Source organism: Accipiter gentilis, chromosome 21, assembly GCF_929443795.1.
Source record: "Accipiter gentilis chromosome 21, bAccGen1.1, whole genome shotgun sequence".
NCBI lineage: Eukaryota > Metazoa > Chordata > Aves > Accipitriformes > Accipitridae > Astur > Astur gentilis.
This window is the reverse complement of record NC_064900.1, coordinates 21,105,170-21,124,562: the sequence shown is the minus strand read 5'-3', so window position 1 is coordinate 21,124,562 and position 19,393 is coordinate 21,105,170. Positions and strand designations below refer to the sequence as shown.

The 19,393-nt window shown below is 37.2% G+C and overlaps 1 protein-coding gene across 4 annotated transcripts in view; it reads right to left on the bottom strand.

The window, feature by feature from the left end:
• Nucleotides 1–3,214: 3,214 nt before the first annotated feature.
• ROBO1 (roundabout guidance receptor 1) overlaps nt 3,215–19,393 on the bottom strand; it is a 748,954-nt gene continuing 732,775 nt past the window's right edge. For all 4 annotated transcript variants that reach the window (XM_049824860.1, XM_049824862.1, XM_049824861.1 and 1 more), the window contains 5 exons: nt 16,954–17,363; nt 15,032–15,184; nt 7,005–7,313; nt 5,532–5,731; nt 3,215–4,922 (listed from right to left, as the gene is read on the bottom strand). In XM_049824860.1, the coding sequence (XP_049680817.1) occupies nt 4,908–4,922; nt 5,532–5,731; nt 7,005–7,313; nt 15,032–15,184; nt 16,954–17,363 (1,087 nt within the window). In that variant the 3' untranslated portion in view covers nt 3,215–4,907. The remainder of the gene's footprint in view (nt 4,923–5,531; nt 5,732–7,004; nt 7,314–15,031; nt 15,185–16,953; nt 17,364–19,393) is intronic.

The following is a 19,393-nucleotide window of genomic DNA, read 5'->3' as shown; positions in this document are numbered from 1 at the left end:
CATAGACAGCACAATAGTGTACTGACTTTTGTGAAGAATGTATTTATAGGCAATAGAAAAATCATCATATACGATGAAAAAAAAGTAAAGAAAATTAAACTCAGGTAAACAGTTCACACTGGGATCCACAGCTGTTGTCAATTTTAAAGATCCCTCTTGTGATTTGAATTCTGATTTTTTCAGTTAGTTCAATACAAAATGAAGATGTTGAAAGATACGTCCAGTGAGGATGACGTCCCTGGCAATACTGGGAGTTACTCACGTGCGGGTAAACCTCAAACATCTGTAAACATGTTCGCCTTTCAGCTGTGTGGTACTGACTCTCAGTTCCCAACCTTAATCTCAGCAAACACAAAAGTGTATACACATGTAAATCTGCATTTGCAGATACCAGTATCTTCCTGTGTACACACTAAACATATTTTAATGCTTCTCTTATAGATAAGCAGCAGGACTTCCATTTGCAAAGAATTTTCATCTGTAACATAAGCAGAAACAATATATAAAACCAATTTCTCCACTTGTAAGTAGATCCTTTAATTAATTTGAAAGCTTCATTTAAGGAATATAGTATTGTTAATTTTTAATAGATGGTTCTGTTGTTGACAGTAAAAAAATCTTTTAGGAGCTGTGAACACAGAGGATGGAGACTAACTTTTGAGAAAGCACATTGCAGAATAGATGTTACGTTAGATAGATCCTCTGTTTTTCCCATGGAAGTTTTTTCTTCCTTAAGTTTATTCAAGGAAAATAATAGATTATGGAAAACTAAAGTAGAAAGGGTTAAAAGCAACACATTGTGTAAAATTTACACGCTAACTAAAGCAATAAATTAAGTAGGTTGCTATTTTAACAAATAGCTGGTTCTGGAAGATGGGAAGTAAGGTAGTAGACAGGTGGTCAAATATATTTGCAGGAGTTGAAGCACATTACATTGTTTAGGTTTCACGTTAGGTAACAGCTAACCTACTCCGATAAAATTATTGCAAATACAGATCTAAGGTATATTTGCATTACCCTAAAATAAAACCACTTTGTCATTTATGCTTCAAAGTAAGTACTCTTTGGAAAATAAACTGATATATAATGCTTAAACATGTGCAAGGCATTTTCTAAAATTTTGTAATTCTCATTTTTTAGACATGTTTCATAGTATCCCAACAAATATTATTTTACTTTGAGTAAAGTAAAATTTAACACTAACTCTTACAGGATTTCACAGAACACACTACAAGAAAAATCAGAGTTCTACATCCCCTACATTAATTCAGCACGCAAATGCTATGGATTTTCTAGTACAATGCTTGTTTTCTTCAGGTATACAATGTAATCAAAACCTCTGAACTCTAGTTCTTCTGTTGTGTTGGCTTTCCAATCACTGAATAATCCTTTAGGTAAAGTAGCAATGCATAAATGACCTAGTTTTACTGTACCTGAATGCCGAAGACCAAGTCAAGTGTGTATGAATACTAATTAACAGAAGTTATAATTTTAAGACCACGCTGCTGTATATTTTACCTTCATTACAGTGTTTTTGGTGAAACCACAATGCAGTGAGGACCCAGCGTGGGTGCGAGAACCCTGTGACAACTCTGCGATGCACTGTCGCAAGATATGGCTAGTCACAACTGAATGCAATCACAAAGCAATCCAAGTAACTTCTCAGGGAACACCATCAAGCATCAAACAAATTTATAGTAAGTCTTAATAAAAAAAAAAAACTCATTGGGCAAGATTTCCCACTTACCACTGTCTGAGGTCAGAACTTTAGCTGGAGTCTGACTTCTAGTGAAGCCACGCGGATGGACATGGACATCAGCTGGGGATCCGATGTATGGCTTCCAGTACGTCACCGTGCCAGTAAAGAATGAAGCAAGTACCTGTTATTGCAGGCATGCAGCACCAGTGTTTCCGGACAGATAGACCTAACAGGGGGCTACACACTACAGCTGCAACTAGATCTCAGTTTTGTGACGCACCACTACACCTCTGGCAGCGGCTTAAGCTTTTGTGCCGAGCGGCTGAGAAGCTCAGGGACCCTGCCTCGACCTCCACCTCGTTCCCCACCTCATTCCTGCTATGGCGATGGCTCGGTCCCAAACCGTGAGGTCGTTCCCAGCGCCAGAAAAGACAACCGGCTGCTGAAGCGGTCTGTGCCCATCAAAGCAACCTCTCCTGCCTCCTCCAAAGGAAAGGTGCAGGCCAGGTGGATGTCTCCTGTGGCACAGCCTAGTCTACGGGCTCCTGTCTGGACGACGCCGGCAGCTCCAACACATGGCAGTCTGAACTCGGGCATGAAGACCGAAGACATCCAAAGCCCCCCCGCCAAGCAACATAGAAAAGTAACATACTTAACTTATTCTACAATCTTAATACCTGCTTCAAAGCTACCATTATGAAAAAAAATTATACTTGAGGCTTATACCCGATAAGTTGTCAAGGCTCTAGCACTCTTCTGTGGCAAGATACTTGGTGCTGTAGGACACTGCAGCACCTCAGGATCTGGCTCTGGACTGTTTGAGGCTCTTGGGAAAGGAGAAGTATGGCAGTCAAAATACAAGAAGCAAAAAGGTTTTGTTAAATAAAAGACACAGTGGGTTTTTTTATGGAATGTGCTGGCTATCTTTTTTCTTTTTTCTTTTTTTTTTAAATGGGATGACGGGGGTAGGGTAAGGAAGGGCAAAAATGGAGTGATCAGTAAGAGTACAGGGTTAAAAAAAATGCAAGAGAGGAAAAGGGACCATCACCTACTTGATCATGATCCACAGCAGAATGGCTACGGTGCAGGAAGACAGCAGGCAGATAAGACAACTTGCATTTGTGCAGGGCCCAGCAAACATGACTCATAATAATCATTCCCTTCACATATTTGGATCTTTTTTCCTTTGTAACAAATGCATCTCACCCCTGAGGTGAATGCTTTTGTTGGTACAGATTTTCTTCATCAGCTCTCTCTGGAAATTGGCAGGCTAAGAGATGTTTTTGTTATCACAGTTCATGAAGCACCCAGAAATCAGATCTTGAAGGCAATCAATTGTAATTATGTAAAATCTTAGGCTGCATCCAGCTCTCCCACTTTGCTCATGTTACTGTAACTGCATGATTTCAACAGAACAGATTCTGACTCTTACCAACAGAAATAAGAGTTGGCCCTAAAATTACGTTTCAGGCAACACAAGAAACTACGCAAGAAAGATAATGTATTTGAGAACATTTTTAATAAATAATGTGACAAAAATTACTTTTCTGATTATTGGATCCTCAGTATGCAAAATTATGGCTAAAATATGAGGTTTCTTACATGAACATAATGAAAACATTAATCACATGGATTGTTCCTTTAGTACTGCACACCCTTTCTATGGAACCTTTCTTTAAAAATTAGCTAAATGAAAAATTTCAGTCCTCGGTAAACACCAAAACACTTTTTTTTTCTTTTTTTTTTTTTTTTTTTTTCATTGGGGCTAGTCCTGATAGCTGTCAATAAACAAACACACATTTTTCCATTAGCACCAATGACAAAGAAATTTTATAATTACAAAAAAGGTCATAAAATCTACAGACAGAGGACATCATTTGGCAAATTCAATGCAACTAATGCCTCTATTTCAGCTTTAATGATAATCCAATGTTGAGAGAGGCCACAGCAAAATCGGTAATTTTCTGTAAGTCCAGGAAAAGTGAGAAGTGTTTTGATTATGGCCCACATTTAGGTTTGTTACTTTACCGTCTGTCATCATTCAAATATTCCAAATACAAACATAGAGCATTAACAAAAAGATGAAAAACATCCCAAACAAATGCTTAACATTTTCAATAAGACAAAAAAAGGTTAATAGTTACAATGGTTTACAAACAAAGTTTAGTGATTGTGCTTTTAAAACCAAAAAAAAAAAAAAAAAAGATAAGCAGTGCATTACAAAAAAATTACTCGCCAAGATCAAACAAAACTTCTTTAAGTGGCACTTCTTCTTTAAGGTGAATTGACACAAGTAGAGGTCTGAGATTTGGGCCAGTAACAGTTAATGATATTACCCAATCATTATTAAAAATGTCCATTGATTTTTCTGCTTATTTTCATGAGCATTGTTGAAGCTGAAAATTAGAAAAACTTTCAGATAAACTTGCTCATGCCATGATTAGGCAAATAGCAATCATATTGACTTACCTCCTGCCTATCCCAAAGGACATTTTTAATAAGAATGTAGTTAATGACGAAAATGGAAAGACAAATCAAAGTACCACAGGGGATTTAAAATGAGTACATATTTACAATAAGAGCCACCTCATCCCAAATTAATTTTACTTGCATTTGTAAAACTGTATCATCTGCAAAAGGTTAGTAAGAGACTGGCAGAAAAAAAGACACACAGTCTGTATTGAAATTGCAAGATACCATTTGCACTAACTGCAGACTACAGTGAAACCCCTAGAATAAAAGAATGTTCTGCATGATGTTCACCATGGGGATCTTTTTAATCAATGCTGTATTACTTGCAATGTTATCAATTGGCTCACTGGTGTACTAGCAGTGTACTAAGCACCGCCTCGCTGGGGAGAAACCTCAGGATCCCAGGCTCTGAAATCCCTTTCTGTTCTAATTCTGAAGCAGCAGCTGGCCCAAGTACCACCAAGAGCAGCTTACCTGCCTTCTTGGGCAGCGAAGGTGATGCACTTAGCTTTATGGAATAGGCAAGGGCCGTTCCTAATAAGGAGGGTTTACAAAGAAAAAGTAAAATAAAAACTAGCATTCTGATGGCATGAAGAGAAATGAAAAATTGTACACTCTGATTGCACTGAACATTATTTCTGGCGTCAAACATCATCAGACTTGAGGCATCTTAAGTGATTTTTTTTTTTTTTTCTGATTAGATTTTAAAAGCCTGTTACAGTACATGTCGTTGTCTTCAGCTTTCTGTTTCCTGTATTAAAAAAAAGACATAAATGACTACATGTTAGATTTTATTATTTAAAATTTGTTTCATATACTTCTTAGAGATTTGTTACCTTTAAGTAATAACTACTACTTTTAATTATGTGCAGCAACGTGACTGCATGTTGGACATCCTTTCTACAGTCAGGATTTAAATTGAATTAATATCATTAGGCAGAAAAAAAAGAAGAAAAAAGTTCATGCTTTAGCATCTAATAAAATCTAGAATGATAAACTATCAAAAAATGTGAAAAGCAACGTCAAGGTGTTCTTAGATGCTCTTGTTCTGTATTTTCAATTCTGAAAGAATCTGTATAACGTAAAGTGCACATTTAAATATTGTATTTCTGCAGGTTCTATTCCATAGGTGTTAGTACGGTGACAGTTATACTATGCTACATATTACCTGTTTTTTATGTTTTTGACACATTCTTAATGTTTCTTTTCTTGGATTGGGCATAATGTTAATAGACTGATAAATGCACTAATTTTTCTGAAGAGATGTATTTCTGGTTCAAAAATGTTTTTTTCTTGGCATCTGCCTAAGCACAGAAAATAGCCTTATTCTAGTCATCTTCTGTAGTACAACTGCAGTTACCTCCATCTCTTCTTCCTCCTCTTCTCCTTGTTCATATGCTCCCAGTACTTGCAATTCTGCAACATTCCTTCGGGCTATATTTGCTTGCTCTGCCCTCTGCCTGCCTCCCGATCCTCGTGATGACATAGAGCTGGAGGAGCTGGGATCTCTAGGATTATTTGATGTCGGAAACGTTGGTCTAGAATATGGCAGGATGTCCTCTGTATAATTAAATATACACATTGATATGTTTACAAGCCCAGAGATACTATGATCCTAAAATTTCTGCATGCAGTTGATTTATTATACTTTTAATGATCCTCAGTAGGTTTAAAGTGATGCCTGACAGGAATATGAAATGCGCTGTTTCCCTAATAGCATTACAGAAGATTTCTTGAGGAAATTTATAGTATTCACATGGTAACATTCACCACAGAAAAACTAATTCACGATTACTGTCGACTTCATTTCAATTTATGATCCCTGCTCTATGTTCTACAGGAAAATTAAGAAAAAACCCCCACCCCTTGTAGTACATTTTTGATATGACTAGGTAGGAGGAAATGACAATATGTGCATGATAGTCACAAGGAGCTCGTTCCATCTAAATATTAGACCCTGTACTTCTCAGACTGAGTTTAAAACAAAATTAGTGGGCATATTTTAAAATTTCAGCACCATCCTCTAAGGCAACCTTCTAATAACTTTTCTCTATAGCAATCCACTGTAACCAACCTCTTACTAATCTGCCCATTTAACCAACTTACTACCCAATCATCCCTGATATTGACCCTGGATACCTGTAGGAAGAAAGGACCAGGCATTTGTATGAATCTGTGTTGAAAGTCTTAGCAAACACTTGGCAAATTCCATTAATCATGTTCCATTAATTAGTAGTTTTACCAACTTCCATATACAAGAGATTACATTGATCAGGTCTGATTCATATAATGCCATGTCAGTATTTATAACTAATGCATTACTACTACAGCTTTCTTATTTTTTAAACAGGACCAGGTATCATTCTGGCCCTTTCCACCTTTACAAATAGGCCAAGTGCCAATTCTTAGGTAGAAAAGTTAAATATCTGACTTACAGATCTACTGTCTGACTTCACTCACTTCCCTTAAAAATTAGATTATAATTAGATAGATTAAATATAACTAGACTATGAATGTATGGTAGGGGCAAGGACACTGATCCTTACAACTCTCGAGGAATATTTCTGTTTGGGCTTTCTCAGCGTTAGCTATAATACATGATGTGTATATGGACAGCATGATAGAAAATCTGTGGTTTTCATAAGCTTTTATTTCTGTTTTACCCTAGTAAGAACCTGCAACGTGACCTATATTAGCACTCTATAATTACAATAAATGGTGACAATTCAGCAGATCTAACTTCACTCACACCAGTGGTGTGAGAGACCTGAAAAGAGCTGGCCTGTTCCCTATGATCAACACCCAGTACTTCAGTAAACGCATGCAAAATAACCTTGAAGAAGATGAGGTTTTGCTGGTGTGCCTTCTCGTTTCGGTGCTTTATTTCCTCGCAGTTTCCCATCATTTTGCTGTTCCTGTGATTCTTTCCGCTCTCCTGAATTTGTCCGCACATCTGAGTGCTGTCTCCCATCCACCCCGTCCCTCCCCTTGTAGCTCGCTCCTTTCCTTTCCGCAGATCTGTCTGTCCTTGCTTCTATAGAAGCAAGTTTTGGCAACATGACTGGCCGCACCTCCAGCTGTGATTTGGACTGGGTGGTTGGTGATTTTATAGCTGGAGGTGGCACAGGAGGGGGTGGCAAGTCTACAAAGTTGAAAAAGAATAATAATTATGACGACATCATACACTAGTGAAATTAAGAAACAATATTTAACTCAAACTGAAGAAACAGATGCCCTATTTACTCTGCCCTTCTCTTTCCACCCCAAAAAGTATGTTACTGTTACAACTGCTGATGGGTATTATTCCAAAGCTTGAGCTTTAAAAATGCTAAGTAAAGACCTCTCACTGCCTTTTCAAATCACAGTATTTTATTAAAAATCATTACAAAAAGCCATAATAAACTTCAGGCACTTAGATATTAATATAACAGTTATGGGTATCAACATAAAGATATTAATGTATCTTTGCTGATATTTATTGGTTTTGCTACATCCATTCAACAACACAGCAGCTTGTGCTATAGTGGCTCAAGCTCTTCAGTGTACTGAGCATTAAAGCAAATTGGCTGCTGTGTAAGAATGTATGTCACGTGCACTGCTGATATGTGTAAGGATAAACTATATTAATTATTGCATTCTTCTTTCAAAATAATAGGTTAATCTAACACATATATCCCTGATGTCTGTGGGATGAGATATAAAAAAAAATCCACACTCAATCAATTAAGTAATAAGTGCTCAGGAAGAACAAAAAAAGAAAAAAAGACACACAAGACTTTTGAATTTGTGTCCTTAAATTAGCACAGCTTAAGGGGTTCTAAAATTCTGTATATTTTTACATAGTATTTATAAGGCACACATATATTTTACTTAGTTAAATTTTTCTATTCCTGCATTACGAGTTAAAACTAGAATGTGTAAACTATTCATCAGTATACAATAGTGCTCTGTGGAATATAAAATGTGAAGGAAAAAAATATAAAAGTTAAACAAGGAAGCGACAATACAAAAGCAGTTCACCACAAACCTGTAGGAAGAAAACATATGCATAGAAGAGGAAAACAGATTAAAAAAAGATGTGAAAGATGTTTCTGAGGATAATATTCTGAAGAAAGATTGCTACCCCTCCAAGCACTATTAAAAATTGTAACTTTAGCATTTTATAATAGTGTGCATTCGCATTCATTCTTTCTACTTCCACAAAAATCCTGGAGTAGCTGTGTTTTTCAAACACCATCACTATATATACAGCTAATTCACAGTCTATTCAAGAGAACATTTCAACTGAAAATTAACTAAATTGGGCCAAGAATAAAGGCAGTGCTCCTGAATAAGAAAAAAATAGGCACCTAACATACATGTATGAATTCAGACATGGCAAATGCCAGACATTTTTGAGAGGTTTTCCAGTGACACAAAGCAGAAGTGACTTATCTAGCCCTGTGGAAAGGTGTAGCAATGCAGAGTTCAGTGCTCTATGCAAGCTTACTGGGCACCATCCTCCACGTTAGACTGGTGACAAAACTTGGAATTGCCCTCGACCTGTTTTAAATAAGACTGGAAATTTTATCAGTTGTCTGGACTGGGATAATGAGGAAGAAAGATGTCATGAAGTACCTTTCCTAAGGTTGGACGTATTTCAGGTAAATGAGATCTGTAACATCATTCTTGCTACATTAACTTCACTGTCTTGGTAAAAAACACAGACAAAAAAGAGGAAAAAAACCCCAAACAACACAAAAAAACAACCAAGCAACCAAGAAAACTCCTTGTTCTAATTGAGGGCTTGAATAAGGGACCAAACCCATTTAACAAGAAATGCAGAAATTTCTTTCCTTCTGTTCCTCTTAGTTAAGAACAAGTTGGACAACTGGCCTTATATTCCTTGCAATTTTTGTAGGGTATTTCATTTTTCAAATTCTGGCAGTTTGGGGAACTTTAGTTTTAGAGAGTAGCTAAAGGTAAACAATTGAATACTGAGACTTAATTTTAATTATCTAGTTAACACTCACCATTTGCAGATACCTTTTAAGAAAAAGCACTCTTATTTCCAAAACTTGAGAAGGCATAATGTGAATTAGCTGGAAGCTTGGATATACAAAGTGGCTGAATCAAACTAGTTTTATTTATGGAGTCAGAAGTACTGGACTATAAAGTAAGAAAAAAGGCAGATCTGTGGGCAATGGACTGGACTTGTTTATCTGAGGGAACTAAAACTGTAAAATGGAGAGGCAACTTCTGATTCAGTAAGATATGAAATAGAACAGATTTTGGCAAGAAAGCAGTTATGCTGCATTCCTTTGTTATCCATAACTGTTTAAACGTGGTTTACAGAGGTTACCTCTGTCCAATATACAACCTTAGCAATGAAAGTCTGTAACTCCAGACATCAGAGCAGCATTCAGACAACCTCCTCTAAAAATGCCCTGTGAGCTCCAGCCACCGACGAGTGAACCAAACAACTTTCACTCTGCTGCCCAGCCCTATAGATGCTTAAATCAATATGCACCTGCAAGTTAGGATATTTGGATCACAAGGCTCCATAGCCATGTGATCTTAAGCGTCAATACCTGCTCCAAAAAATGTTGGTCTGAAGAAGTATATAACCTCTCACAATTCAACAACTAGGTGAAAAATCGTGTGAAGACTGCCCAAGACCTCAGAGTTGTATGTGATATGTTCCTGAAATCCCAGTGCATCAGACCATGTCAGATCCAGACCAAAGCTTATCAAGCACAAAAACTGTTCTTCAGAAGCAAGGCTGGAGATGGTGATGGTTCCCACCTTTTGCAGAATACTTTTAGTGATTATAGAACTTGGTCAAGATTTAAAAAATAAGATAAATTCTGCATTAGCCTGCAGAGATTCAAACAGAATTTTCCTTTCTGAGGAAAGCATCCTTCTCACAACATGTCTTCTCTCAGAAATTGACATACTGAATCAGCAGTGGATGAAGATACTGAAATTCAGAAGTGTAGGCTTCTGGAACGACAGCTGTTCATGCAGTATCTGGTGTCTCACATTCCCCACTCACTGTCTCTGTTAAGCTATCAGAGCACTGAATAGCCTTTCTGTTGAGCCTGCTGATGTAAAGGGAGTGTAGGTACTTAACATCAGACTTTTCGGTCACCCTTGGAGCCAGTCTCCAACAGTTGTGGCACGGCAATGCCCTGGCTGAATGCCAAAGGGAAGGAACAGCATCTTTCCTGTAGCCTATAAAAATAACTTGGAACAAAGTGCTTTGTTCAAGAATCCTATCCAGCTACACAGGACAGTGAACAAAGTGGTGTTAAATCTTGACTATGGAAAGGAAAGATGCATTGATATAAAAACTTTCATAAAATGGCAGTAGCTCTATGGTACAGTAATAACTAAAGAAAAGTGATACTCTCTTTCGAGAACATTTTTGCAACCTGCAGGGAAACTATAAAAATCTTCATTATAACACAGTACTCCTCACTGAGAAGAATCCTTTACAGAGGCAAAAAAACTTTTCGGAGGTCAACACTATTACACCCCTGTGGTATTTATTTTAACAGCTCAGATCACAGAGAAAATCCAGATTCAATCTGCCTCCTCGAGTACAAACTGGCACACTTCTTATTAAAAGCAAAATGGAAACTTCCACTGTAAGGGATAAAAAACAAATCACAAAGCAACATCAAACCAATATAAAGAACTCAGAAGTATTTGTTAAAGGTCAGCTGCGCTCACGTTTCATTCATGTCTATGTACTACTGCTGTATTGCTTTGCGCGTAACTCAAACAATTAATGCATGCCATTTCATAGCACGGTCTACAGGGGAAACCTTCCATATACGTCTTTTGAAAGGAGCAATGATAATTTTCTAAATGAGAACATATACAGGAATCATGGGATAGGCAAAACACCAGTGGGGAAAAATAATCTGCTAAATTAGTTCGGCACTGAATTGGAGAAACCACAAATAAGCACAAAAAGATGAATTGTAAGTAGTGACAAATGAGGGAAGTAGGCCTTATTAGGCAAGTCTCTCTTTTAAGCTCTATCAGGCTGTAGATATTTACAGTCATACCCTGAAGAAAACAGCAGAGTTATAGATTTGATGCAATACTGGAGAAGATACAAAGTGAATTTTTTTTCTATTGCATATTTACGCAGGCATGTAAAACCCAAGATTGTTCCTGACTTAGTAAAGCTTTAAGGTCATTTAAGATTCCTAGATACATAATAACGTCAGCTACTATTATTCATTATTTTCATGCTTTATCTTGCAAGAAACATGGCTCAAACTGTACACAATAATTGGATGAATAAATAGATACAGCAAACCCCAATTTGATGTATAAAAGCAGTGGGTTGTTGGGTTGTAGGGTTTTTTTGTCTGTATGTACTTTTACATAATGCTTTTATCAAAACAATTTTCACTCCACAAAACCAACAAAATATCTCATAATGGAATCAGAATTAAGGACTGCAAAGAGGGCAGGTATCTGAAAATTATTATCATTCAATATCAAGCTGATTTTTGGCAGAGGTTGAGAAATGCATTCCTACTTATGTTTTACCTTGCTGAAATGTGTGCAGAATACATTTTTTTGCACTGCACAGACAGAGGGAGACAAAAGTACAAATGATGCCAGCATGTGTAATGGCTTAACATTTCAAAGTGAAAATTCAAGGAAATATTTGGCAGATACTCAATTGCCTTTTGTGAGAAATTCACCTGCCCTAACGTCATGCCATTGATAACTCAGCTAAGTAACTCAGTTACAGTCTCAACCAGTTAGTTGTGAAAATGTTAGTATTTTTTCCTGTGTCGTTCAGAGATTTAAAATAGAATCAGGCTTTAAAATCTCATGTGAACTGTCAATGGCATAATTTCTATTGAAAGACCTACTGAATCGAAGCATTGGCAAAGTACTTTTATCCTTTTTATCTAAGTGTTTACAATTCTGAGGGCTTGTAACTACTATTAAGTCAATTCAAGACAGTTTAGAAGACACTTTCATATATATAATTTTAGACAAAAATATTCTTTTAAAATTTGGTTTCTTAAATTATATATGTAAGTAGGTCAGGCAAGGTTGAGAAGGAGGATACATCTGTTAGTTGGTTCTTGTAATGCACTCTTATTAGTAAACTCTCTAGAAAGCTAGATGAAGAACAATTAAAAATTCATACATTTTAATCCTTACCATCTACTGAGCAAAGATTTTTAGCAACAAATATGGAGAACATTTCACTGCCTGGATGACTGTCAAGGAACAAAACAACTGAGCTGAAATCCTGTTCTACATAAAGTAGAAACTGATTTGAACTAATGCTAGCAGAAAAACCAAAATTGTTACTACTTGTACAATGCAGAGTAGACCAGAGAGCACTCTCCTTTATTTGAGGAGGAGTAATGTTACATTAGTAACAAACACACTTCCAGAAATACCAATGTCTTTCACAAATCTTGCTGTACAAAGAAAAAAAAATACAGAATTTTTTAAGACTTACATATATTGCTGCTGATAATACTCTTGGCATTTTCAACCATTCATGCAAAGACTTCATTTATTTATATATCCCTTCATGTAAATTCTTCATGACACCAGTATTTCATGAAACTGCTAGCAAATACTAATTCAGGTAATTTGGGAACAGTTGAATATTCTTTATATGTGAAAGTAAATTCCATTTTAAAGACTGAGCAAGTAATGAAGCAATGTATTTTTCTCTTTTTAGTATTTATTCAACGCTTCTAGCCACCAATAAATGCTTAAATTCAGAATATCTGCTTTGCTCTCCTACAAAAACACGTATGTTCACCCACTATGAGGGGAAAAAAAAATCTTTTTATCAGGCACTCCTTTATAAAAAAGATAAGTAACAGTGTGACATCAAGCCAACAGAAAAACCTAAGTATATGTGAGAAAGGTTAATTGTCCTAAAATGATTCATTCATGTCTCTGTATCATTTTTCTCTGCTTAAGAAAAACAATTAGCAGATGTTATTTTGTAGCTAATTCTAAAGGGACAATATACTAGATGTGGCTACTAAAATGAATGTTAGAATCTTCAGTAAAGTTCCAAATATGCTTATGTAAATGATTGAGGGGGGCAGGGGGAAATAAAAAAAATCAAACCCAAACAAGCCCTTCAACCTTTGAACTGGGTTTTATTAGATCTGCAGAAATTAAAGCCATAATTTGCTGTTCCCTGAATGACCACATTGTATTGCACACTAAACAGGTTAGCGGAAATTCTTACCTAATTAGAAAATATGCTGAAGTAAGCAGGTGCTATATAACACAAAACAAATATTGATCATGATTGTCAAATCTATTGCAATATCTAACCACAATGCTCTATGATGTAACTTTGTATAATTACTTTCACAAAAAGCTGTCATCAAATACAGGCCCACCTCTTATTTATTCCTGTGTTAGAAGAAAATGGCCACATAAAACTCCTGTCCGGATTTTATTTCTGATGTCCTAGCTGCTGTGTTTGTATCGAGGTTTGATGCTCAGCCAATTATGCAGTTAAGAGCATTCTCTTCAAGAGAATAAAAGCTGATAAAATGTCCATAAAATCTTGCAAAACGCCATTACAAGGGTCTCGTAAACGTAACATTTCTGGTACAGTTTTGGGATTTACACCTTGTGTTGTCCTTTCATGGAAGCAAACATGCACAAAACCACTGTAATAACCTCTTGAAATCAGATAATATTCCAACAGCTCAGTTTCACTGACAGAAGGGGCCTGGGCATAAGCCAAGAGGCCCAGGTGCACTGTGTCATGCCAGTATTTAATGCAGCCTAATATCAGATAGATGCTAGTGAGAGAAAATACTCAGAATAAAGTACAGATAATAGCACGGACAACCACTCATTGCTAAATTACTTCTGCTCATCGTGCTGTGAGCTTTGTATTAAATTTTTTCGTCAAGTGGCAGGAATCATAGGGAGAAGTGGCTCAAAACTCCCTTCTTGTAACCCTGGATAAGGATCTATAATATTAGGCTTTCATATGGTAATGGCAAATGATGCCCCTCTTTGAAAAATTTCAGACTGGTAATGAAAGTCCTAATCAGATTGTTGTTGCAGAGAACCAGGAGGTGGGGAATGATGCCTTTCTTCCCCCTCCCCCGTTAGCAAATTCAGCAAACTTGACAAGATGGGTTAAGTCTTGGAGAATTTATCTTAGATGAATTTCCAACAAAGCCCGTGGGTTGTTTTATAAAACTGGAAGGTACTGCTTTAATAAAAGCTCCACCACCTGAGGCATTTTCATTAAAGGCTCTCTCTAGACAACATCACAATGTTTGCATTATCCTTCTACACTCCCAAGAGAATACAAGCACTACCTTTTCAGCAAGAGTTGATATTGTGTGTGAAGGCGCAAGAGGAGATGATTAGATTTTGCTTTTACTCACAAAGTAACCGCTTGCAACAATGTTGTGGTCAGGATTAAAATTCATTGATTTGTGATGTCCACCATTTGAATGGTAAGTTGTTTTTTTCAGGAAAAGATACATTCTGAAGGTTTTAATAGTCAGTCATGTGAACGAAGATTTTAATCCTAACCACACATTATTCTCAATGACTGTACTATTTATGCTATTTGGGCTCTTAAATAATGATGGTAATTAGCCGATTAGGACACTATAGAAAACAGGTGCAAGGCTCTGGAGTGGAAGCATTGATGTATAGTATTAAGGAACTCTGGCATTTAAAATGATTAATCTGTTCAGTGTGTTTAGCAACAGGAAACACAAATCACTGAATTCTGAAACATAATGCTATCTCTGTGGAAAAATTTCACACACACACACTGAATGCATATTTAGAAAGGTTCACTGACGTTTTCACCCGTTTCAGTGGACTCACCATCTGTGTAGACTTCTCTGCGCAGATGTCCTGGCTGGTGTTTTTGCTTTTTGGCAGGTCGGACCTTCTGTATTACAACAGCACTCATGTTGCTGTCGGTAGATACAGGGCTGGTTGGTCTAGGACAGTGTGATGCATGAAAATGTCTACGGCCTGGAAATTGTTACAGAACAATAGCTATTATTTTTCTTACCTAAAATAAGGTATTTCATACTTTCTCTTTTTTCATATCAGAATAACCTAGCTATACGAAACCTGAAAATACACTGTTGGAACAATAATAAAACGCTTATCCTTCCTGTAATCAGTTTTAGAGTAAGCTGTAGCTAAACCGAAGCGTTTGCTATCCTATCAGCAGGCAGGCTAGCTTAGTCGCACAGAAATTACTCAACTGCTTGGTAGCTGGTAGCTCCTGCCCCAGGAGCATGACCTCCATCAGCAGGCAAGCACAAGCAGGCTTCCCGCCCAGCAACCTTCTGTAAACAACAAAACGTTTCACTTTCAAGATGGGTTTCACCTCTCCTAGCTCAGGCAGCGTGAGGTCACCCATGCCATAAGCAGAGGAAGTCACCAGCAGGTCTCAGATACAGATGCCTCCTCCACCACTTTGCATGAATTACTAGGAATGCATCTGGGATGTACGCCTCACATTTTATCACAGCTTATTTTCAGATAACAAGTGTCACGTTTTTAGGACGTGTAGTCAGGTACGAGTAATATCAATACATAAAAATCACTGCATAACATGAACTTGACTGCTGTAAAATTATTTACCTGTAATAGTAATGAGACGTAAAAAGACCTTTCCTAAATATATAAATTTAGACACACATATTTATATGAACTTATATGTGTAAAATGGATACAATCCTGGCCCCATGGGTATGAATGGGAGTTTTGCCACCTACTTCAATCGGCCAGGATTTCATCCAGAATTACTAAATTACTTCCCCTCTCACTCTTCATGATGAACAGCTGTGTTGAAATGAAACAAAGGAATATTAACTGGGAGGGGATATCAGAAATGGGAGGAAGGTTGCAAATCTTTGGAGTCAGGGTGGACACAATTGTGACACAGCACCTCTTCTCCAGGTCTGGCAGTTTAATAGGATTGATTGGCAAAACATACATGGATCTGCTTGAAACCTGCATCCCACCCTGCCGTATTCTTATTTCTTAGCTGAACTATAACGATACCCATTGGGCCTAGTCAGGTTGATGATTACCTGTACATATCCAGTGTTACTAGTAACCAGTATGTTGTAAAACCTTAAATATTTCAAATATCATATTCATATGTCCAGGGGTGATTCAGGAGAAAAAAAAAAAAAAAAGAAGAAACATACGCATAAGGCCTTGCTGCATATGCATAATCTATAATCTAAACTGCAACTAATAACAGCTGTCAAATTACAAAACCAACACAAATCCAGTTCATCTCAGTAATACAGCAGTAAGAGCTTTAACAGTATTTTCCAAAAGAACAAGAAAATATAAAAAGGAAAACAATTATATTACCATTTATTTTCTTTCAAATGCAGGGGGAATATGGTTCTAAAGGTTTACTATTTTTTTGGACATTTCAATACAGAGGGATTAAATCTGTCACGAAGAGTGACTGAAAACACTGGGAGCCTTGCATCAGGAAAAGGATATGAGTGCAAATCCACCAGCAGGGTTGAGGTTTGGCAATAATCAGCAAGACCAAAAAATTAAGAACTACTTATGAAAAACAATGTAGAGCAGCAATGTATTTGAACTGTTACACCAAAACTCCTTTTCTGACTCTTCTTTCTGACACCCCCCTGCCCCGAATTTCTAAATGTTGTAAGAACAACAGGAATCCAGAAAGCGGTTGTGGATAAATACATTTCACAGTGGCCATTTTTTTTCTTCTCCCTTCGAATAGAGGACAAACTCACCTCCTGCTGCATCCTGCATTTGACGTCTGGCTACTTTCAGGCCAGCGTATTCAGCAGCTGCTGCAACAGCCTGTGCAAAATCTGCATCGGTAAAAAATGATCCATCGGAAGAGCTAACACTAGACCGCCCACTTGAGATGTTATCTTCTTCAGAGGCTGAACCCCAGCCATTGATCATGGACCCTGTTACAGAGCTCTCCAAATCCCCAACGCTGGAGGCAGGTGTCTGCTCAAGGCCACGCAAAAGGAGCCTTCTGTTCTGCATCTTGGCAACCTCTATATCTGCCTCATCCTCTTCCTCTTCTGGTGCGTCAGTATCCATATCAGAGACCAAGGGCCCTGAGATATATCCGTAGGTATGTGGTGGGGAGATAGGCCTTGGAGGGGGTGGAGGACTCACAGGTTGACGCCTGCATAAGAATACAAAGGTAAGAAGAATTGAAGTCACGTAACATAATCAGGGGAAATGGTAGATTGATGAAAATATTTCCTTTATTTCCCAACAAGCTTGACTTGCCTTTTTAAATCAACAGAATTTATATCTGAAAGGTTCAGGGTTGGTTGTTTTTTTAGTTTTTTATTACTGCTGTAAATAAGAACTGGCAGCTATGTAGTTTGAAATCTACCACAAAGAAATCGGATTTTTAAATACGGTTCCTTTAACAGTGATTTTAGTGAAAATTGTCTTATTTTTCATAAAGCTGTTCATTTTTCCTAAAGTAGCACATGTACAGCTAGGTGAAGAGGTGGTTACAGTTCATGTGACTATTTAAATAAATTATTTGTGCACCCTTGAGAGTATGAGCAAAAGAAGTGTCTGTATATTACTTTAGAAGCTTGAAACTATCAATGTCAACAGATGCATCTATCTGAACAGATTGCTCCAGAAACTTTCTCTTTCCTCCACCCACCCCAGTGATTCAGAAAGATATAAAAAGAGATATTGTTATTTCATTATCTTTTAAATTGGTCTAGGTGATAATATAAAGAAAGAATTATCCAGTGTAACGTTAGTTCTAGGTCTTAAGAATACCAAAATGCATATAGATATACGGGTTAATTTATTTTGAGCTTAAATAATCAGTAATGGTGTCTCCAGCTTAAAGAGGTAAAGTATCAGCTATCATTAGATCAACATTCAGTTTAGTTAATACTTCACTCAGAAGTCCCAGGTAGTAACATTGTCAACAGTTTTTCTTCACAGGGCCACAGGCATGTTCTTTAATTGCCATTTGTCTGATAGGAAGGAATCCTTTCTGCAGCAGTGGCTGTACTGTTGGCTTTGCTTACCAGGAATTTCTACTGCAGTCTGCTTTGCAAAAATTTCTGAAGTAATTTTCCTTTGTCAATCTTTCCCTTTTATTATCTCATTGACAAATGGTGACTCTCATAATTAAATCATTTTTTGGGGATGTGATTTTTTTATTTTAATAAATGGGAATACTGACTAATTTTGAAAGGAAAATTTAGCAAGGAAAAGCCTAATACTCTATGGCAGGAGCAAGCTGGAACCTCCCTGGACTACATCATCTAGCCACTGTTTTCCACTTGCTGTAGTAAAGTACTGAATGGAATGAAGAAAAGGTCAGTTAGGTAAATATACCCAATAATTGTTTAATACCACTCCTCCCCAATCCCAGAAGCCATTTGCTGCATGGGAATCTCTACCTGCCTTTGACTAGAAACCTTGCCCAATAAAGTTTTACTGCCTTAATTTAAAGCTCTTGTGACAACTATCCTTGTAATGTATTTGCCAGTCTTCCTATTCTCTAGGTTTTGGTATTAGAAGACAGGCAACTGGTTACAAAATATATTAGGATTTGTCCTGGAAAATACAGCTTGCCTGCCAACCTTTAAGGATAGGCTAATTGAGAGCAGCTGGTTCACGGGCATAGAGAATTAACAATACTTCGTTCACTTTATCTGATGCAGTGGTTCTCACTTTAACAGTGACATCTTCTCCTATCTCAGCTCTCGCTTTAACATTGACATCATCTGCTATCTCACTAAATCTTTAGTTTTTTCTCTGCTTGTCCACTCTTCCAGAGCACAGATTTCTATTTCAGTTTGCTATACTTCTAGCAAGCTGACTGGACAGAGAAATATTACAGTACACCATCACCACCAGAATCATATTCTAGATGCCTGGTTCTGATCAGAAACTGAGATAATACTCAGCAGAACTACAAGTAAAGCTAATAAAAGGTATGACAAACAGTATTTTAGTCATTATTTTCACTACAAACCCAGCATTTACAAAAAACCGCAAAACAATAACGAGAGGCACTGCTCAGAATGTATTCTTAATTAGAAAGTTTTGTCACACCATGTTCAAAGCAGAACCCTCGCTTCCAGAATGGGCTACAGCTGTTGAGCACAGTACATCCAACTCCTAAACAGCAATGCCATGGGTCATATCAATGCTGCTAGATGGAAAAGG